We start from the raw sequence: 17,433 nt of genomic DNA, 5'->3' as shown, positions 1-17,433 counted from the left end.
ATGCTGAGTAAGCTAAGGTACTTGCGCTAAAATAAGGCATTACATAATGCCCAGGCAAAAAAAAATCAACATTCATTTACATAAAGCAGTTGCATTGTTCTAATTAATATTCCCTTCATTTAAAAAAATGGCCCAGCCTTGATTCCCATCAAGCCCAACATGCTGACTTTCAGCGCTAACCAGCTCAGTCTTCAGGATAAATGACCATGTACAATGAAAAAGATAAACCTGCCATCGCCAAGAAGCCCCAGACTTCCCCACTCAGAAGTTTGGCTGAAAAACAAAGGTCTTTTAAAATTAAAATATATATTAAAATTGGCCGGGTGCAGTGGCTGATGCCTATAATCCCAGCACTTTGGGAGGCCAAGGCTGGTGGATCACGAGTTCAGGAGACTGAGGCCATCCTGGCTAACACAGTGAAATCCTGTCTCTAATAAAAACACAAAAAATTAGCCGGGCGTGGTGGTGGGTGCCTGTAGTCCCAGCTACTAGGGAGGCTGAGGCAGGAGAATGGTGTGAACCCGGGAGGTGGAGCTTGCAGTGAGCCGAGATGGCACCACTGCACTCCAGCCTGGGCGACAGCGAGACTCTGTCCCCCAAAAAAAAACAAAAACAAAAAAGATATATATATGAATGTAAATTCTGGTAATTGGTTACAGGAAACTGGAAGTCACCAAAGCCAAGCCTTCCCAAGACATCTTGACCTCTGCCTGTCAGCCATCCAGCAGCGATGGGTCTTTGCTCCCTACAGAACTCTGTGGATTCTATTTCTTCCATAAGAAATAAAATGCTATATGCTGAATAAGCAAAATAGGGTGAAGTAGACACAATGACAATGTGTCTATGGAGGAGTAATTGGAAAGAAGCTATCCACACTAGCTTTTTTGGAAAAGCCTCAAAAAATCTGTGAAATTCCACCCTCAAAAATCAAATTACAAAAATTGTCCACTCTTATTAACTTTGTGTTCAGCTTGATTTCTGGCAACTGACTTGTTCTTCCCTGAACTATCTTTTCTTCTGCACGTAAAAGTAATATATGGGCTGGGCGCAGTGGCTCACGCCTGTGAAACAGGTTTTTTATATAACTGCAATTGCAGATGCCAATGCTCGGTGTTTTCTCTCAATTCTACCCCAATTACTAACGAAATCAGAAGTAAAAGCTATGTTTGATTATATGTGGCTTAAAAATAAAACATCTCGTAATTCCTAAGACATAATATGAAAAAAGACAAGAGACTGAGAACAAAGGGTCTAAATTATAGTCTTAGCACTCTGCCACTAACCAGCTCCATTACTCAAAGCAAGTCACTTAATTCTCAAATATTTCATCTGTAAAATTTCTTTTCATTCATTCAAGAAGCATTTATTGAAGGCCTACAATGCATGAGACTTTGTGAAAATAACAAAGACAGTTAAGATCCCTGCCCCACTGAAATGATTAAATAAGCAATTATGAAGTAGTCTAGGTAGTACAGTAGGAAAAGTAGGGGACAGTAAAGGCACACATCTGGTTGTACAAACCTAAGGAGTACCTTGGATGCCTCTCTCTGCCCATCTACCAATCCTGTCCATCACCATCACTCTGGCTACCCCTTCAAATGTCTCCACACCTCTGTCCCCTCCCCTACACTATCCCAGCTACCATCCTCTTTCCCGGTGCATTGCAGTAGCCTCTCCAATTGGGTAAACTCATGTACTCTGGCCCCTCTCTGCTTGATTCCCACATTACAGCCAAAATAAACTTTTGAAAATGTAAATCTGAACACATGTGCTAGTCTCCCTCTACCCACATATCTAATCCTCCAATGACTTCCTGTTGTTTTCAGATGGCCTAGTGAGGCACAGCATGGTCCAGCCTCCAGCTACTTCTGTAGCCTCTACCATCTCCATGCTCCTTCTCACTCTCTGTGCTGCAACCACACTGTCTTCTCTAAGTCTCTGGACATGTCAGGTCCTTCTTGCAACGGTGACTTTACACATACTCTTCCCCCTGCCTAGAATGCAACCACCTCTCCTTCTCCTTGGCAAAACTCTTATTCACCCTTTTGTACTTAATTCAAAAGTTGCGCTGGGCATGGTGACATGTACCTGTAGTCCTAGTTACTTTGGAGACTGAGGTGGGAGGATCTCTTGAGCCCAGGAATTTGAGACCAGCCTGAGTAACATAATGAGACCCAGTCTCAAAAAAACAACAGCAAGAAAAGTTATTTCCTTGAGGAAAGTTTCCTTTCTTAAATTATATCTTTCTTTAATAAAACGTCATGGTGCTGTGCACCTCTCCAGAGGTACACACAGGCTAGCATAGGAACCTAGAGTAGCAAACCTATCCTAGCAGAATCTGAGACACCAGAAAAACTGATACGTGAACTGAGTACTGGAGGAGGAATAAAAGCCATGTGGAAAAGAGAAGGGCATCTGTGACGTGAGGTCTGAAAATGAGACAATACTACATAACAGTAAGAACTCAGAAACTGGCTTCTCCTTTCTCTGTAACCTTATGGCACTTAATACACTGTGGGGAATATTGCAGTTGCTCATTGTACATTTGAACTAAACATTGACTAAATACCAGTATCTAAAAACAAACCTACCTACTGTACAAACTTGAAAAATAGATTAAAAATATGCCCCTTGCAACTAATATTTATGTAACTAAGGAGCATATTATATTAAAAAAAAACTATCCTGTTTGCTAACACTAGGATTTTAAAGAAATTTTCTTAGATAACATTATTTTTCATTCTTTGCTGCCCCTTCCTTAGTGTTGATAGTAGAGGGTAATCATATATAATAACAAATTATCATCAATATTTTAATGTTTGAAGGTCATAAAAATATAACCCAAGAATTATGACAGTCTAAGAGCAGCTTATATTCAAGTCATCTGCTATACTTTCATCTGCTAAACACACAATAAATGCACTGAAATGTCTAGTTTTAAAGTTTAATTAAAAATTTACATTAGGAACTAACCAGCTGAATTCTAGAATTCTTCTCATCTTAAGAGAGTAAAACATTCTCCAATTTTAAAAGGCTCAAAAATATGGTCTTCGGGGCTGATACTCTGATATTGGAGAGAATTGTGAATTCATTTCTCTGCTGCCATGTGGAGTTATAAGAAATGCTGCCCACATAAAGTAAGTTGCATTAGAAACAATGACACTCTAGCAGCAATGAGCACACCTATCACCTAGATGTTGGTCTCTAAATACCGTTGTACAATAAAAGAGACCAGGAATCCTTGAGAAAATGGTTCATTCCAGGATTGAGGCATGGAAAATGTAAGATGAACCTGGAACAATGTATGATTCCAGAATGAAAGTTAATGCTCAAAAAAAGGATGGGGCTTATCAAAAGAACATAGGAGTCAACCTGAAGGAGCCCTAATGGCCAAAGCTAGAATAATTAAAGCAGTAAAATAAATAATACTATTTAATTTAAACTGACACAACAAAATAAATATCCATGAGTCCATTCTGATATTTTAAAAACGGGGGAAAAGGGATAGCTCTTCCTTACAATGGAATTTCAATTAGCAAATGTAGAAGAGGGAAGCAGAAAATTCACAACAGGCAAACACTATGGTAAAAATCATTGCAGACAAGATGCACCAATGGATGCCAAAATTAGTAGGGATAAATGTGAGGCAAAACAACATTTGCATAGTGTTTTATCTTTTGGAAAATATTTATTAATCACAAAAGGAAATATGGTAACTTTACAGTGGAAAAAGAAAGCAGACACTACCTTCGCCAACTGATCACCAGTAATAAGAAGTATCATGATCCCACTGATACGGTGCACTGAGAAGGACACAGGATCATTTCTGTGGTATTCTCCCAAAAATGCATGACCTCATTCCAATCCTGAAAAAACATCAGCCAAACCCAGACTGAGAATATTCTCCAAAATAACTGTGATGAGTACTCTTCAAAACTGTCAAGATCACGAAAGAAAAGAAAAAACAAGGAACATGTTGGAGGAGACTAGGTAATTAAATGTAACTGGGATGCTGGGTAGGATCCTGGAACAGAAAAAGGATACTAGAAAAACTGGTAGAATCAGACTGGGTGCAGTGGCTCACACCTGTAATCCCAGCACTTTGGGAGATAGAAACAGGCAGATCACCTGGGGTCAGGAGTTCGACACCAGCCTGGCCAACATGGTGAAACCCCGTCTCTACTAAAAATACAAAAATTAGCCGGGCGTGGTGGCATGCACCTGTAAGCCCAGCTACTCAGGAGGCTGAGAATGGAGAATCGCTTGAACCTGGGAGGTGGAGGTTTCAGTTGGCCAAGATTGCGCCACTGCACTCCAGCCTGGGCAACAGAGTGAAGCTCCGTCTTAAAATTAAAAAAAAAAAAAAAAGTGGTGCTACTGATCATTCTACTTCAGAGACAAAAGCAGTATGGCAAACAAAAGTGGGTTTTGTTTGTGTATCCGCTCTATGACTTTATCTCCTACTCTGCATACTGCCCCACCCTCAGAGGCAGGCTCTGGGTGACCAGAGGCAGCGAAGGGCATTACACACAGCCTGCTGGGAAAGGGGCACAGGTTATAGCAATTTTCTCAAGTCTCACACTGAAATCAGGGAAGAAAACTCATATATTCTATTCATGGGTCCTATAAAGATAATTCTCAAGTGAAGAAAGAAACAGAGGTGGGGATATGGGAGTAATGAGTAGGAGGGAAGAAAAAACATTAATTTGCCAAGAAGATTCTTTAAAATATTTTTGTTTGTGTAGAAGATAGAGAAAGTAGTCACCTGGGAAAATGGCTGGAATCTAAAACTTTATCAATACCTTCACACTGTATTAATTTAGTCGAGCAGTTTGAACATTCTTTTGTTTTTCTTTTAAAAATATTACATTGATAAATTAACCATGTCTATAAAGGGTCAAAATCACCTTTCACTTTTCATCAAAACAATTACATTTTTCAAGTCTCATAAGACAGCTCATGACTTTAGACTCTCATTTTATAAGACCTTTGTAGAAAGGAGGACTTTTCCTCTACCTTTCACAGTATTTCAGCATTAAGGAATATAAGCACAACAAAAGTTCTCGTGAATAATCAAACTGAAGAGGCATGTGGAGTCCAGAGAACTGGGGAATCATCTGAGAGGACAGAAAGAACATGGGCCCTGGAGTAAGACAGGCCTGAAATAAAATCTCAGTTCTGTGACTTACTAGCTCCTGGATCCTAATCAAGTTCTTTTAACCTCAATGAACTTTAATCACCTTGCCTGCAAAATGGTGAAAACATCACTTAAGTACTGTAAAAATTAAATAAGACAACTGCATATAAAATGCTTGGCCTATGGAATTCATTCAAAAAATATTATTAGTTCCTTCCACCTTTGTCTTTTTCATTGTTAAAGAGGTGTTTTCTGAAAACATACCGATTGAAGTTAATGTCTGGGTAACTAGAATACTCTGATTTCATCTGAGCATTTCATCGTGGAAATGTGCAGAAGAAAGCATTAGCTAAAAGACTGGCAATCTGTTCCTGCGACATTGTGATGGAATGATTCATCTTCTGTTTCAGGAGTGGTATTGACTGATAAAACAAAAAAATACAGACGAGAAGAGCAATAATTAGTTTAGCAATTTCAAAAGCAGAGGCACCAAATTGCATTTGCTAAATTAAGGCAGAAATAATTTCAGGCCATTCTTGAATCCTTAAATCAGCAATATTGTAAAAGTCAAGGGCTGTTTATCAGGGATGATTCAGAAAATGCACTTATTTGACAAACTGCAGATTTCTAATCAATAATAATGATAGTGAAGAGAATATAAAATATTACTTATTAGTGAAAAACAAGATTGCTTCAGCAAGTAAATAAAAACACATTGCCCATGTAATGAAAAATTAAAACAAAAGATGAAACAAAAATATATAACATTGTTTAAGCTAAATTTTGTTCTTATTTATATTAAAAATTATTGGCCAGAATAATCTTTCTTAGTCCTCAATAAAATGATCTAAGATAATTCAACAAATAAGTCTTAACCCTCTTATTCCAAATTACACTTCATACTGACAATTTCTTTATAAGAATCAAATCTAACTTCATTAAAGCTATTAATAGAACATGTAAAAACCACTATACGGACATGTATAAGTTGTAAAAAGATAACACATTTCTTACATAACCAAACATTCCAAGTCAAGGAAGATGTAAGACACTTTTCCTTCAAATCTTTTATGTCTAAAATGTCTTTTAGTTATGCCACCAAATTCACTTACCTTTTATTGTCAGTATAATCCACACGACCTGAGTATTGTGTTCAGTGGGTTTTATTCTGTTTGTAAACCAAAAATAAAGTTCCAAGCCCCCCAACCAACTGAATGAACCCCTCCTCTCGACCAAGGGGATTCCAAAGTTAACCTGAAACACTAGTCCACACCATGATAGGAAGTGTGGGTCTGACACGCCTCATTGTATGCTCCTCACTTTAGAATTCAGCACAAGTGACCAGCATTAACAAGAAAACAGAGACCTTAAAACTGATGAAACAAACCTTTTTATAATAATAAGACTCAATTCCAGCCTGACTCGAGTATAGCATCACATGACAGATAGCAGACCTTGAAAGAATGGAAGTATTTTACCCCAAAATATATTTCTTTGACATATTTTGAAATAGCCCTGCAAAGCTGTCTGTTGGGAAAATCTACGTTCTGTAAAGAATCCCTATTCCTTTCCAGGTGAGAATTAAGAAAGGGTGTGGTACCTTTTTAGATCTGATAAAAGCTCTGAAGCCTGCTACAAGGTTTCATCCACATGATAAAACCTTGGTCTCCACAAACCCTTATCTTAACCCAGATATTCCTTTCTATTGATTCCAGGTCTTTGGATAATAACTCTTCCAACCAATTGCCAATCAGAAAATCTCTGAATCTACCTAAGACCTGTAAGCCCCCTTTACATGTATTGATTGATGTCTTATGTCTCCCTAAAATGTATAAAGCCAAGCCTGACCATCTTGGGCACATGTTCTCAGATCTCCTGGGGCTGTGTTACAGGCCACTGGTTACTCCCATTTGGCTCAAAATAAATCTCTTCAAATATTTTACAGAGTTTGACTCTTTTTGTCAACATATTTTAAATGTTAAACTATGTTTTTAAAGACATGCTGATAAAATCAAAGACCAACTATCAGTTTATCCTTCAGCTGTTAAGTTTCAAAATGCTCCCACAGAATATTTAGAGATGCATTTCATTCTCCCCTTCAGTAAGACCCAGAACTAAGAGTTTCGGGTAACTGCACTCATCTCAAAATGGCATGCCTAGAGCAAACTGTCCTGATCATACCTCAGGAGTGGACACTCAGAATGAACCTGAGGAAAGGGCAGGCAAGACAAACGAAAACTGCGGTGCTGAATAATGAATGCTTTTCTAAGTACAGAAGTACACACCACTGCTAGAATGAGAGTTTGCCAGAAAAAAGAACAGATTAAACTTGCAATTCAACTATTTCTCTTGGAAAAATTCAAAGGTAAACAAATAAGCAAAAGGTAAAGAATCTATTTTCACTATGTTATACAAAATTCTCTCCCCTTCAGGTCTTAGCAATCACCATTTCTGAGAAAAATAGAGAGCTCATATTGATCTCCATTTTCCATCCTGTGCATCTGTTCACAACCAAGCAACGAGTTTAGAAAAGGTGACAGTGCATCAATGGCTTCAAGCAAAGTGCTTCAAGCAAAGTGGTTTTAGGAAGAAATGAGTTTTTAACTACCATTTACCAAGTCATTCAGAAAGATGATTTTAAAAATTAATGATAAATATTTCAGGCTTAATGGACTTCAAACACAAACATTTCTTGTCTCCCAAATAAACAAATAGTATAATTTTAAATAGAGTTAATGATTTCTCCTCTCTTGGTGAGGAGAAATGCCTAAAAACTCATTATTTGGAGAAATCAGGAGATGTAAATCTTACTGTCAAGCACTCGGCTCAACAAAATAAGAGGCTGGTTACTGTGAACCAAGATATTTCAAAAAGTTCCTGACCAAATTTGTTTCCTTTAATTTTATTTTGATAAATCTAAAATTTACCCTTTAGATTTGGCCTAGAGTACTTCAATGTGATAAATTATTAAACACCAACATATACAATTTAACTTGCCACAAGATGTATTTTGATCTCAAATAAAAATCTTAACTTTCACAGCAGAGATTGACTTTTCAATAGGAGGCAAAGCACAGAATTTCCATGCTCTCCCCGTTGATATGCTAATAGAGAAGAAAGTCACTGGGAGAAGCCAGGACAAAAAGCTGAGGACCCAGGGGTCTGATTTTGGTTCCAAGGGACTTGTTATAGCTTACAAAGTTAGATACCTTTGAACAAAAATTTCTCATTAAATAAAATATGGAAACTCTCATATGCACGAGGGGAAGAGGATTAAATGGCCCACACCCAAAGGCTACCTACTACCTATTATTGATTATGAACCACATATTGAATTCAAAAAGCATATAATTAAGCACCATGCAAACCAGGGACACAAAGAGGATCTCCCTTTAAGGAGACTATAATCCAGTGGCAAGAGATATATAATGACAAGAATTACAAAACAATGATTTGAGTGCTTCAAGAGGGATGAACCTTGCCTGGGAGGCAGGGAAGGCTTCACAGGGGAAGTAACAGACAGGCATACCTAGGAGGTAGGGAGAGATTTTACTAAGCAAGGAGAGAAAGGAAAAAGAACAAACATGGAATATGATCAAGCAAATAACTTCCAACAGAAACAAGAAGATATGTTTTAAAATATATTTCCCCTGCCCAATAGTAAAACTTATTTCAGGCACAATACATTACTGAGGTGAAATTAAAGTTACATAAAATTGAAAACATCACACTGGAAAACATTTCATGGGTCTCAACTGAAGGTGGCATAGTCCAGGAAGGCATTTGGACATGTATGGGTTGTTTTCTGGTTGCCCCAGTGACCCTATTTGTGGTTTTTGGGGTGTCCTAATGACATACTGCAATGCATGGGACCATTATACACATTCAGAAATTGTTCCACCCAAATGTCCATAGGGCCCCTGTGGAGTAAAATGCTAGCAGAACCCTGGCTAGCAGCCATGCAGCAAGAGGCGTTGGCCCTAGAAATAAAAGACAAAGGCAAATTCAAGCACGGTTTGAGAAACACAGGAATAAAATTATGAACAAAACAAACCCTGTGGAGGTTTGAAAATACGTTCACAAATTCTTTGATGCTCCTCTCTTTAAGAGGTGGAGTCTTGGGCACGGTGGCTCATGCCTGTAATTTCAGCACCATGGGAGGCAAAGACGGGCGGATCACATGAGGTCAGGAGTTCGAGACCAGCCTGGCCAAAATGGTGAAACTCCGTCTCTGCTAAAAATACAAAAAAATTAGCCGAGTGTAGTGGCACACGCCTGTAGTCCCAGCTACTCAGGAGGCTGAGGCAGGAAAATCACTTGAACCCAGGAGGCAGAGGTTGCAGTGAGCCAAGATCATGCCACTGCATTCCAGCCTGGGGGACAAGGATGAAATTCAGTCTAAAAAAACAAAACAAAACAAAACAAAAAAAAAAACAGGTGGTCTAATACCCCTCCCCCTGGGTACTGGCTAGCTTCCAATGAACAGAAAAACAGCAGAAGTGATGCTAGGTACCTTGAGAAAGAATAGGTCATAGAAGACACTGCAGCTTCCTTGCTCTCTCACTTGGATTGCTTGCTCTGGGGAAGCTAGCTATTATGTCATAAGGACAATCAATCAGCCTATAGAGAGGCCCATGTCAGGGCGTTCTGCCAACAGCTCTGTAAGTAAGCCAACTTAGAGGTGTGTCCTTCAGCACCAGGCAAGCCTTCAGATGACTGAAACCCTGGCTGACATCCTCACTGCAACCACGAGAGAAATCCTGATCCACAACCACTCAGTCAGCTAATGTGCTCCCAAAGTCAACAGAAGCTGTGAGATAATACATGTTTATTGTTTTAAGCCATTAATTTTGACATAATTTGTTATGTAGCAATATATAATTAACGTACTCCAAACAAAATAAAATACAGGATTCTTTATTTTTAAAAGTTAAGGCTGGCACAGTGGCTCACACCTGTAATCCCAGCACTTTGGGAGGCCAAGGCATCATCTGAGGTCAGGAGTTTGAGACGAGCCTGGCAAACATGCTGAATCCTCGTCTCTACTAAAAGTACAAAAAGTAGCCAGGTGTGGTGGCGCACGCCTGTAATCTCAGCTACTTGGGAAGTTGAGGCACAAGAATTGCTTGAACCCAGGAGGCACAGGTTGCAGGGAGCTGAGATTTGTGCCATTGCACTCCAAAAAAAGAAACTTAGCCGGGTATGGTGGTACATGCCTATAATCCCAGCTACTTGGGTGGCTGAGGCAGGAGAATTGCTTGAATCCAGGAGGTGGAGGATGCAGTGAGCCAAGATTATGCCACTGCACTCTACCCTGGGTGACAGAGCAAGACTCTGTCTCAAATAAAGTTAAGAAAGTATCATTAACTCATTTGTTATAGAATTTGGGGGAGGGTGAGGAAGGAGTGGGTCGTATTAAGCCATTTTGAAAATACGCTATTCCAAATCCACTAGTATGTTTTGAAATAATGGGGGGGAGGAGCCAAGATGGCCGAATAGGAAGAGCTCCGGTCTACAGCTCCCAGCGTGAGCGACGCAGAAGACGGGTGATTTCTGCATTTCCATCTGAGGTACCGGGTTCATCTCACTAGGGAGTGCCAGACCGTGGGCGCAGGTCAGTGGGTGCGCGCGCACCGTGCGCGAGCCGAAGCAGGGCGAGGCATTGCCTCACCTGGGAAGCGCAAGGGGTCAGGGAGTTCCCTTTCCGAGTCAAAGAAAGGGGTGACGGACGCACCTGGAAAATCGGGTCACTCCCACCCGAATATTGCGCTTTTCAGACCGGCTTAAAAAACGGCGCACCACGAGACTATATCCCACACCTGACTCGGAGGGTCCTACGCCCACGGAATCTCGCTGATTGCTAGCACAGCAGTCTGAGATCAAACTGCAAGGCGGCAGCGAGGCTGGGGGAGGGGCGCCCGCCATTGCCCAGGCTTGCTTAGGTAAACAAAGCAGCCGGGAAGCTCCAACTGGGTGGAGCCCACCACAGCTCAAGGAGGCCTGCCTGCCTCTGTAGGCTCCACCTCTGGGGGCAGGGCAAAGACAAACAAAAAGACAGCAGTAACCTCTGCAGACTTAAATGTCCCTGTCTGACAGCTTTGAAGAGAGCAGTGGTTCTCCCAGCACGCAGCTGGAGATCTGAGAACAGGCAGACTCCCTCCTCAAGTGGGTCCCTGACCCCTGACCCCCGAGCAGCCTAACTGGGAGGCACCCCCCAGCAGGGGAACACTGACACCTCACACGGCAGGGTATTCCAACAGACCTGCAGCTGAGGGTCCTGTCTGTTAGAAGGAAAACTAACAAACAGAAAGGACATCCACACCGAAAACCTATCTGTACATCAACATCATCAAAGACCAAAAGTAGATAAAACCACAAAGATGGGGAAAAAACAGAACAGAAAAACTGGAAACTCTAAAACGCAGAGCACCTCTCCTCCTCCAAAGGAACGCAGTTCCTCACCAGCAACGGAACAAAGCTGGATGGAGAATGATTTTGACGAGCTGAGAGAAGAAGGCTTCAGACGATCAAATTACTCTGAGCTACGGGAGGACATTCAAACCAAAGGCAAAGAAGTTGAAAACTTTGAAAAAAATTTAGACGAATGTATAACTAGAATAACCAATACAGAGAAATGCTTAAAGGAGCTGATGGAGCTGAAAACCAAGGCTCGAGAACTACGTGAAGAATGCAGAAGCCTCAGGAGCCGATGCGATCAACTGAAAGAAAGGGTATCAGCAATGGAAGATGAAATGAATGAAATGAAGCGAGAAGGGAAGTCTAGAGAAAAAAGAATAAAAAGAAATGAGCAAAGCCTCCATGAAATACGGGACTATGTGAAAAGACCAAATCTACGTCTGATTGGTGTACCTGAAAGTGATGCGGAGAATGGAACCAAGTTGGAAAACACTCTGCAGGATATTATCCAGGAGAACTTCCCCAATCTAGCAAGGCAGGCCAACATTCAGATTCAGGAAATACAGAGAACGCCACAAAGATACTCCTCGAGAAGAGCAACTCCAAGACACATAATTGTCAGATTCACCAAAGTTGAAATGAAGGAAAAAATGTTAAGGGCAGCCAGAGAGAAAGGTCGGGTTACCCTCAAAGGGAAGCCCATCAGACTAACAGCGGATTTCTCGGCAGAAACCCTACAAGCCAGAAGAGAGTGGGGGCCAATATTCAACATTCTTAAAGAAAAGAATTTTCAACCCAGAATTTCATATCCAGCCAAACTAAGCTTCATAAGTGAAGGAGGAATAAAATACTTTACAGACAAGCAAATGCTGAGAGATTTTTGTCACCACCAGGCCTGCCCTAAAAGAGCTCCTGAAGGAAGCGCTAAACATGGAAAGGAACAACCGGTACCAGCTGCTGCAAAATCATGCCAAAATGTAAAGACCATCGAGACTAGGAAGAAACTGCATCAACTAATGAGCAAAATAACCAGCTAACATCATAATGACAGGATCAAATTCACACATAACAATATTGACTTTAAATGTAAATGGACTAAATTCTCCAATTAAAAGACACAGACTGGCAAGTTGGATAAAGAGTCAAGACCCATCAGTGTGCTGTATTCAGGAAACCCATCTCACATGCAGAGACACACATAGGCTCAAAATAAAAGGATGGAGGAAGATCTACCAAGCAAATGGAAAACAAAAAAAGGCAGGGGTTGCAATCCTAGTCTCTGATAAAACAGACTTTAAACCAACAAAGATCAAAAGAGACAAAGAAGGCCATTACATAATGGTAAAGGGATCAATTCAACAAGAGGAGCTAACTATCCTAAATATATATGCACCCAATACAGGAGCACCCAGATTCATAAAGCAAGTCCTGAGTGACCTACAAAGAGACTTAGACTCCCACACATTAATAATGGGAGACTTTAACACCCCACTGTCAACATTAGACAGATCAACGAGACAGAAAGTCAACAAGGATACCCAGGAATTGAACTCAGCTCTGCACCAAGCGGACCTAATAGACATCTACAGAACTCTCCACCCCAAATCAACAGAATATACATTTTTTTCAGCACCACACCACACCTATTCCAAAATTGACCACATAGTTGGAAGTAAAGCTCTCCTCAGCAAATGTAAAAGAACAGAAATTATAACAAACTATCTCTCAGACCACAGTGCAATCAAATTAGAACTCAGGATTAAAAATCTCACTCAAAGCCGCTCCACTACATGGAAACTGAACAACCTGCTCCTGAATGACTACTGGGTACATAACGAAATGAAGGCAGAAATAAAGATGTTCTTTGAAACCAACGAGAACAAAGACACAACATACCAGAATCTCTGGGATGCATTCAAAGCAGTGTGTAGAGGGAAATTTATAGCACTAAATGCCCACAAGAGAAAGCAGGAAAGATCCAAAATTGACACCCTAACATCACAATTAAAAGAACTAGAAAAGCAAGAGCAAACACATTCAAAAGCTAGCAGAAGGCAAGAAATAACTAAAATCAGAGCAGAACTGAAGGAAATAGAGACACAAAAAACCCTTCAAAAAAATCAATGAATCCAGGAGCTGGTTTTTTGAAAGGATCAACAAAATTGATAGACCGCTAGCAAGACTAATAAAGAAAAAAAGAGAGAAGAATCAAATAGACACAATAAAAAATGATAAAGGGGATATCACCACCGATCCCACAGAAATACAAACTACCATCAGAGAATACTACAAACACCTCTACGCAAATAAACTAGAAAATCTAGAAGAAATGGATACATTCCTCGACACATACACTCTCCCAAGACTAAACCAGGAAGAAGTTGAATCTCTGAATAGACCAATAACAGGATCTGAAATTCTGGCAATAATCAATAGTTTACCAACCAAAAAGAGTCCAGGACCAGATGGATTCACAGCCGAATTCTACCAGAGGTACAAGGAGGAACTGGTACCATTCCTTCTGAAACTATTCCAATCAATAGAAAAAGAGGGAATCCTCCCTAACTCATTTTATGAGGCCAGCATCATTCTGATACCAAAGCCGGGCAGAGACACAACCAAAAAAGAGAATTTTAGACCAATATCCTTGATGAACATTGATGCAAAAATCCTCAATAAAATACTGGCAAACCGAATCCAGCAGCACATCAAAAAGCTTATCCACCATGATCAAGTGGGCTTCATCCCTGGGATGCAAGTCTGGGTCAATATACGCAAATCAATAAATGTAATCCAGCATATAAACAGAGCCAAAGACAAAAACCACATGATTATCTCAATAGATGCAGAAAAAGCCTTTGACAAAATTCAACAACCCTTCATGCTAAAAACTCTCAATAAATTAGGTATTGATGGGACGTATTTCAAAATAATAAGAGCTATCTATGACAAACCCACAGCCAATATCATACTGAATGGGCAAAAACTGGAAGCATTCCCTTTGAAAACTGGCACAAGACAGGGATGCCCTCTCTCACCGCTCCTATTCAACATAGTGTTGGAAGTTCTGGCCAGGGCAATCAGGCAGGAGAAGGAAATAAAGGGTATTCAATTAGGAAAAGAGGAAGTCAAATTGTCTCTGTTTGCAGACGACATGATTGTTTATCTAGAAAACCCCATTGTCTCAGCCCAAAATCTCCTTAAGCTGATAAGCAACTTCAGCAAAGTCTCAGGATACAAAATCAATGTACAAAAATCACAAGCATTCTTATACACCAACAACAGACAAACAGAGAGCCAAATCATGAGTGAACTCCCATTCACAATTGCTTCAAAGAGAATAAAATACCTAGGAATCCAACTTACAAGGGATGTGAAGGACCTCTTCAAGGAGAACTACAAACCACTGCTCAAGGAAATAAAAGAGGATACAAACAAATGGAAGAACATTCCATGTTCATGGGTAGGAAGAATCAATATCATGAAAATGGCCATACTGCCCAAGGTCATTTACAGATTCAATGCCATCCCCATCAAGCTACCAATGACTTTCTTCACAGAATTGGAAAAAACTACTTTAAAGTTCATATGGAACCAAAAAAGAGCCCGCATTGCCAAGTCAATCCTAAGCCAAAAGAACAAAGCTGGAGGCATCACACTACCTGACTTCAAACTATACTACAAGGCTACAGTAACAAAAACAGCGTGGTACTGGTACCAAAACAGAGATATAGATCAATGGAACAGAACAGAGCCCTCAGAAATAATGCCGCATACCTACAACTATCTGATCTTTGACAAACCTGAGAAAAACAAGCAATGGGGAAAGGATTCCCTATTTAATAAATGGTGCTGGGAAAACTGGCTAGCCATATGTAGAAAGCTGAAACTGGATCCCTTCCTTACACCTTATACAAAAATCAATTCAAGATGGATTAAAGATTTAAACGTTAGACCTAAAACCATAAAAACCCTAGAAGAAAACCTAGGCATTACCATTCAGGACATAGGCATGGGCAAGGACTTCATGTCCAAAACACCAAAAGCAATGGCAACAAAAGACAAAATTGACAAATGGGATCTAATTAAACTAAAGAGCTTCTGCACAGCAAAAGAAACTACCATCAGAGTGAACAGGCAACCTACAACATGGGAGAAAATTTTCGCAACCTACTCATCTGACAAAGGGCTAATATCCAGAATCTACAATGAACTCAAACAGATTTACAAGAAAAAAACAAACAACCCCATCAAAAAGTGGGCGAAGGATATGAACAGACACTTCTCAAAAGAAGACATTTATGCAGCCAAAAAACACATGAAAAAATGCTCATCATCACTGGCCATCAGAGAAATGCAAATCAAAACCACTATGAGATATCATCTCACACCAGTTAGAATGGCAATCATTAAAAAGTCAGGAAACAACAGGTGCTGGAGAGGATGTGGAGAAATAGGAACACTTTTACACTGTTGGTGGGACTGTAAACTAGTTCAACCATTGTGGAAGTCAGTGTGGCGATTCCTCAGGGATCTAGAACTAGAAATAACATTTGACCCAGCCATCCCATTACTGGGTATATACCCAAAGGACTATAAATCATGCTGCTATAAAGACACATGCACACGTATGTTTATTGCGGCATTATTCACAATAGCAAAGACTTGGAACCAACCCAAATGTCCAACAATGATAGACTGGATTAAGAAAATGTGGCACATATACACCATGGAATACTATGCAGCCATAAAAAATGATGAGTTCATGTCCTTTGTAGGGACATGGATGAAATTGGAAACCATCATTCTCAGTAAACTATCGCAAGAACAAAAAACCAAACACCGCATATTCTCACTCATAGGTGGGAATTGAACAATGAGATCACATGGACACAGGAAGGGGAATATCACACTCTGGGGACTGTTGTGGGGTGGGGGGAGGGGGGAGGGATAGCATTGGGAGATATACCTAATGCTAGATGACGAGTTAGTGGGTGCAGCGCACCAGCATGGCACATGTATACATAGGTAACTAACCTGCACAATGTGCACATGTACCCTAAAACTTAAAGTATAATAAAAAAAAAAAAGAAATAATGAATACTTTTTTAAGTTAGAGGTTATTTAAACAAAGAGAGAAAAAAGTCAAAGTAAACAAGCTTCAACAGTGTAAACAGAAGCTGAGAATGGAATGCTGCATTTTTAATGTCCTTTTGTAGTACTCTCTACCCTCTAACCTTTTCCTTAATACAGCAAAATTACTGTACTCTTTGGCAAAAACTGTTTCCCATTTCTTCTCTTCTCTTCTCTTCCTCTCTCTCTCTCTCTCTCTCTGTGACCCTGGCCATTCAAGTTTAAGGGAAATTCAATTGTCAGTCTCAGGGAAGCTACTGAGGAAGCTACATCCACTAACCTGGGTGCAAATATTTGGCAGACAGAGTGCAATTTTCACCATATCAGGCAAGATGGACTGATATAAATGTTGAGCTTCTGCTTCTTCAAGTACCTGAAAACCAATAAAATAAGTTATGTGAATAACAATAACCAGTAAATATAATAACCAATGAATATGTTTGTTATGAAATTAAATTACATATCTGCTTTTCATGGAACCCCATAAAGTGGCACCCTATCAGCATCACCAAACACATGTACAAATGCATCAACAGGTGTATACAAATAAACTTAACAAATTCATTTCCAAATGTATATTTGGCATTAAGGCAATTCACCTTAATGCCCTCTGAAAAAAATGTAAGCATCCCAAATATCAAATATCCCTCACACAACATTCACAATAAAGTAAAAACACTTGCAAATGGAAAACAGTACATTCTGCCCTTGGTTATATCAACTAGAAACTGCTAGACACCAAGGAC

The 17,433-nt window shown here is 40.0% G+C and overlaps 1 protein-coding gene across 1 annotated transcript in view; it reads right to left on the bottom strand.

The window, feature by feature from the left end:
• The window catches only part of LOC115933075 (poly(ADP-ribose) glycohydrolase-like), a 110,228-nt gene that overhangs the window by 36,975 nt on the left and 55,820 nt on the right, over positions 1–17,433 (bottom strand). Inside the window, 2 exon segments of the mRNA XM_055353085.2 lie at positions 5,402–5,559; positions 16,968–17,060. Coding sequence (XP_055209060.2) covers positions 5,402–5,559; positions 16,968–17,060 — 251 coding nt within the window.

This window comes from Gorilla gorilla, chromosome 8 (genome assembly GCF_029281585.2).
Source record: "Gorilla gorilla gorilla isolate KB3781 chromosome 8, NHGRI_mGorGor1-v2.1_pri, whole genome shotgun sequence".
Lineage (NCBI taxonomy): Eukaryota > Metazoa > Chordata > Mammalia > Primates > Hominidae > Gorilla > Gorilla gorilla.
This window is presented reverse-complemented; position numbering and strand designations above follow the sequence as displayed.